Raw genomic sequence first — 883 nt, forward strand, 5'->3', positions numbered from 1 at the left:
AAAAAAACCTAAACAGTATATCCTGATTTAAATGAAATAACTAAAGATCCCAAAAATGACCTTAACTTGGCGGTCATTGCACAAAAATTCTCAAATATGCCATATTTTCCCGCAAACTGAAGAAATCAACAAATTAAGTAGTTTCCATATAATTAAGTCTAACTTAATTAAAAACCAAGTAACCTAAAAAGGAAAAAAAAAGAAAAAGAAAAAGAAAAAGAAAAAGAGAGAAAAGAAAACAGTTCACAAAGTGATCATGACGTTTTCATGATCAATTTTTCTCTAAGAATGAGTTGATCATGATTGATCGCCGTGATCATGACGAGTCGAACAGGCGACAGGCTTAGCCAAGTACGTGGGCTTATCGTCTCCAGCCATGATAACAACAATCTTCGGCTCATCGGAGCCCACATTCACATCAACTTGCACCGCCGGTTTTTCTAATTCTCCGGAGCTGGTGGTGCCGCGGCCGGAGTTTGGCGTTGGCGCCGGAGAAGACTTGCGGTATGAACAAGCCAAGATCACCAAGGCCACCGTGATGAGGCCCAGCATGAGTGCTAGACCGCCGAATAGGTAAGGAACGGGAGAGTTCCAGTGCCGGAATCCGCCTTCTACGGTGGTAGTACTACTAGAAGCTCCGGTGGAGTTGTTTGGAGGCCTCATAATTTGGATCAGCTAATAAGTACGAATTATTTAGTACTAGATGATATATTTTGTGTTGTGTTTTTTTGCTTAATTATTCAAGATTTTGCGTTATTGAATTTATATATAGTAACAAACTTAAGGCTCACCAAACTACACTGACATATTGGACGAGAACAAGGGAAATGAGTTGCTTGGAGAGGAAGTTACAAGTATGGCCTTGGTTTTGAAATGGCATGAT

At 40.1% G+C, this 883-nt stretch overlaps 1 protein-coding gene across 1 annotated transcript; it reads right to left on the reverse strand.

Moving 5' to 3' along the window:
- Positions 1 to 297: 297 nt before the first annotated feature.
- On the reverse strand, positions 298 to 663 carry LOC21392988 (protein GLUTAMINE DUMPER 2). Its single transcript, XM_010102595.1, has one exon. The coding sequence runs from the start codon at positions 661 to 663 to the stop codon at positions 298 to 300; it is 366 nt and encodes a 121-aa protein (XP_010100897.1).
- Positions 664 to 883: the final 220 nt, after the last annotated feature.

This window comes from Morus notabilis, unplaced genomic scaffold, assembly GCF_000414095.1.
Source record: "Morus notabilis unplaced genomic scaffold, ASM41409v2 Scaffold85, whole genome shotgun sequence".
NCBI classification, from domain to species: Eukaryota; Viridiplantae; Streptophyta; class Magnoliopsida; order Rosales; family Moraceae; genus Morus; species Morus notabilis.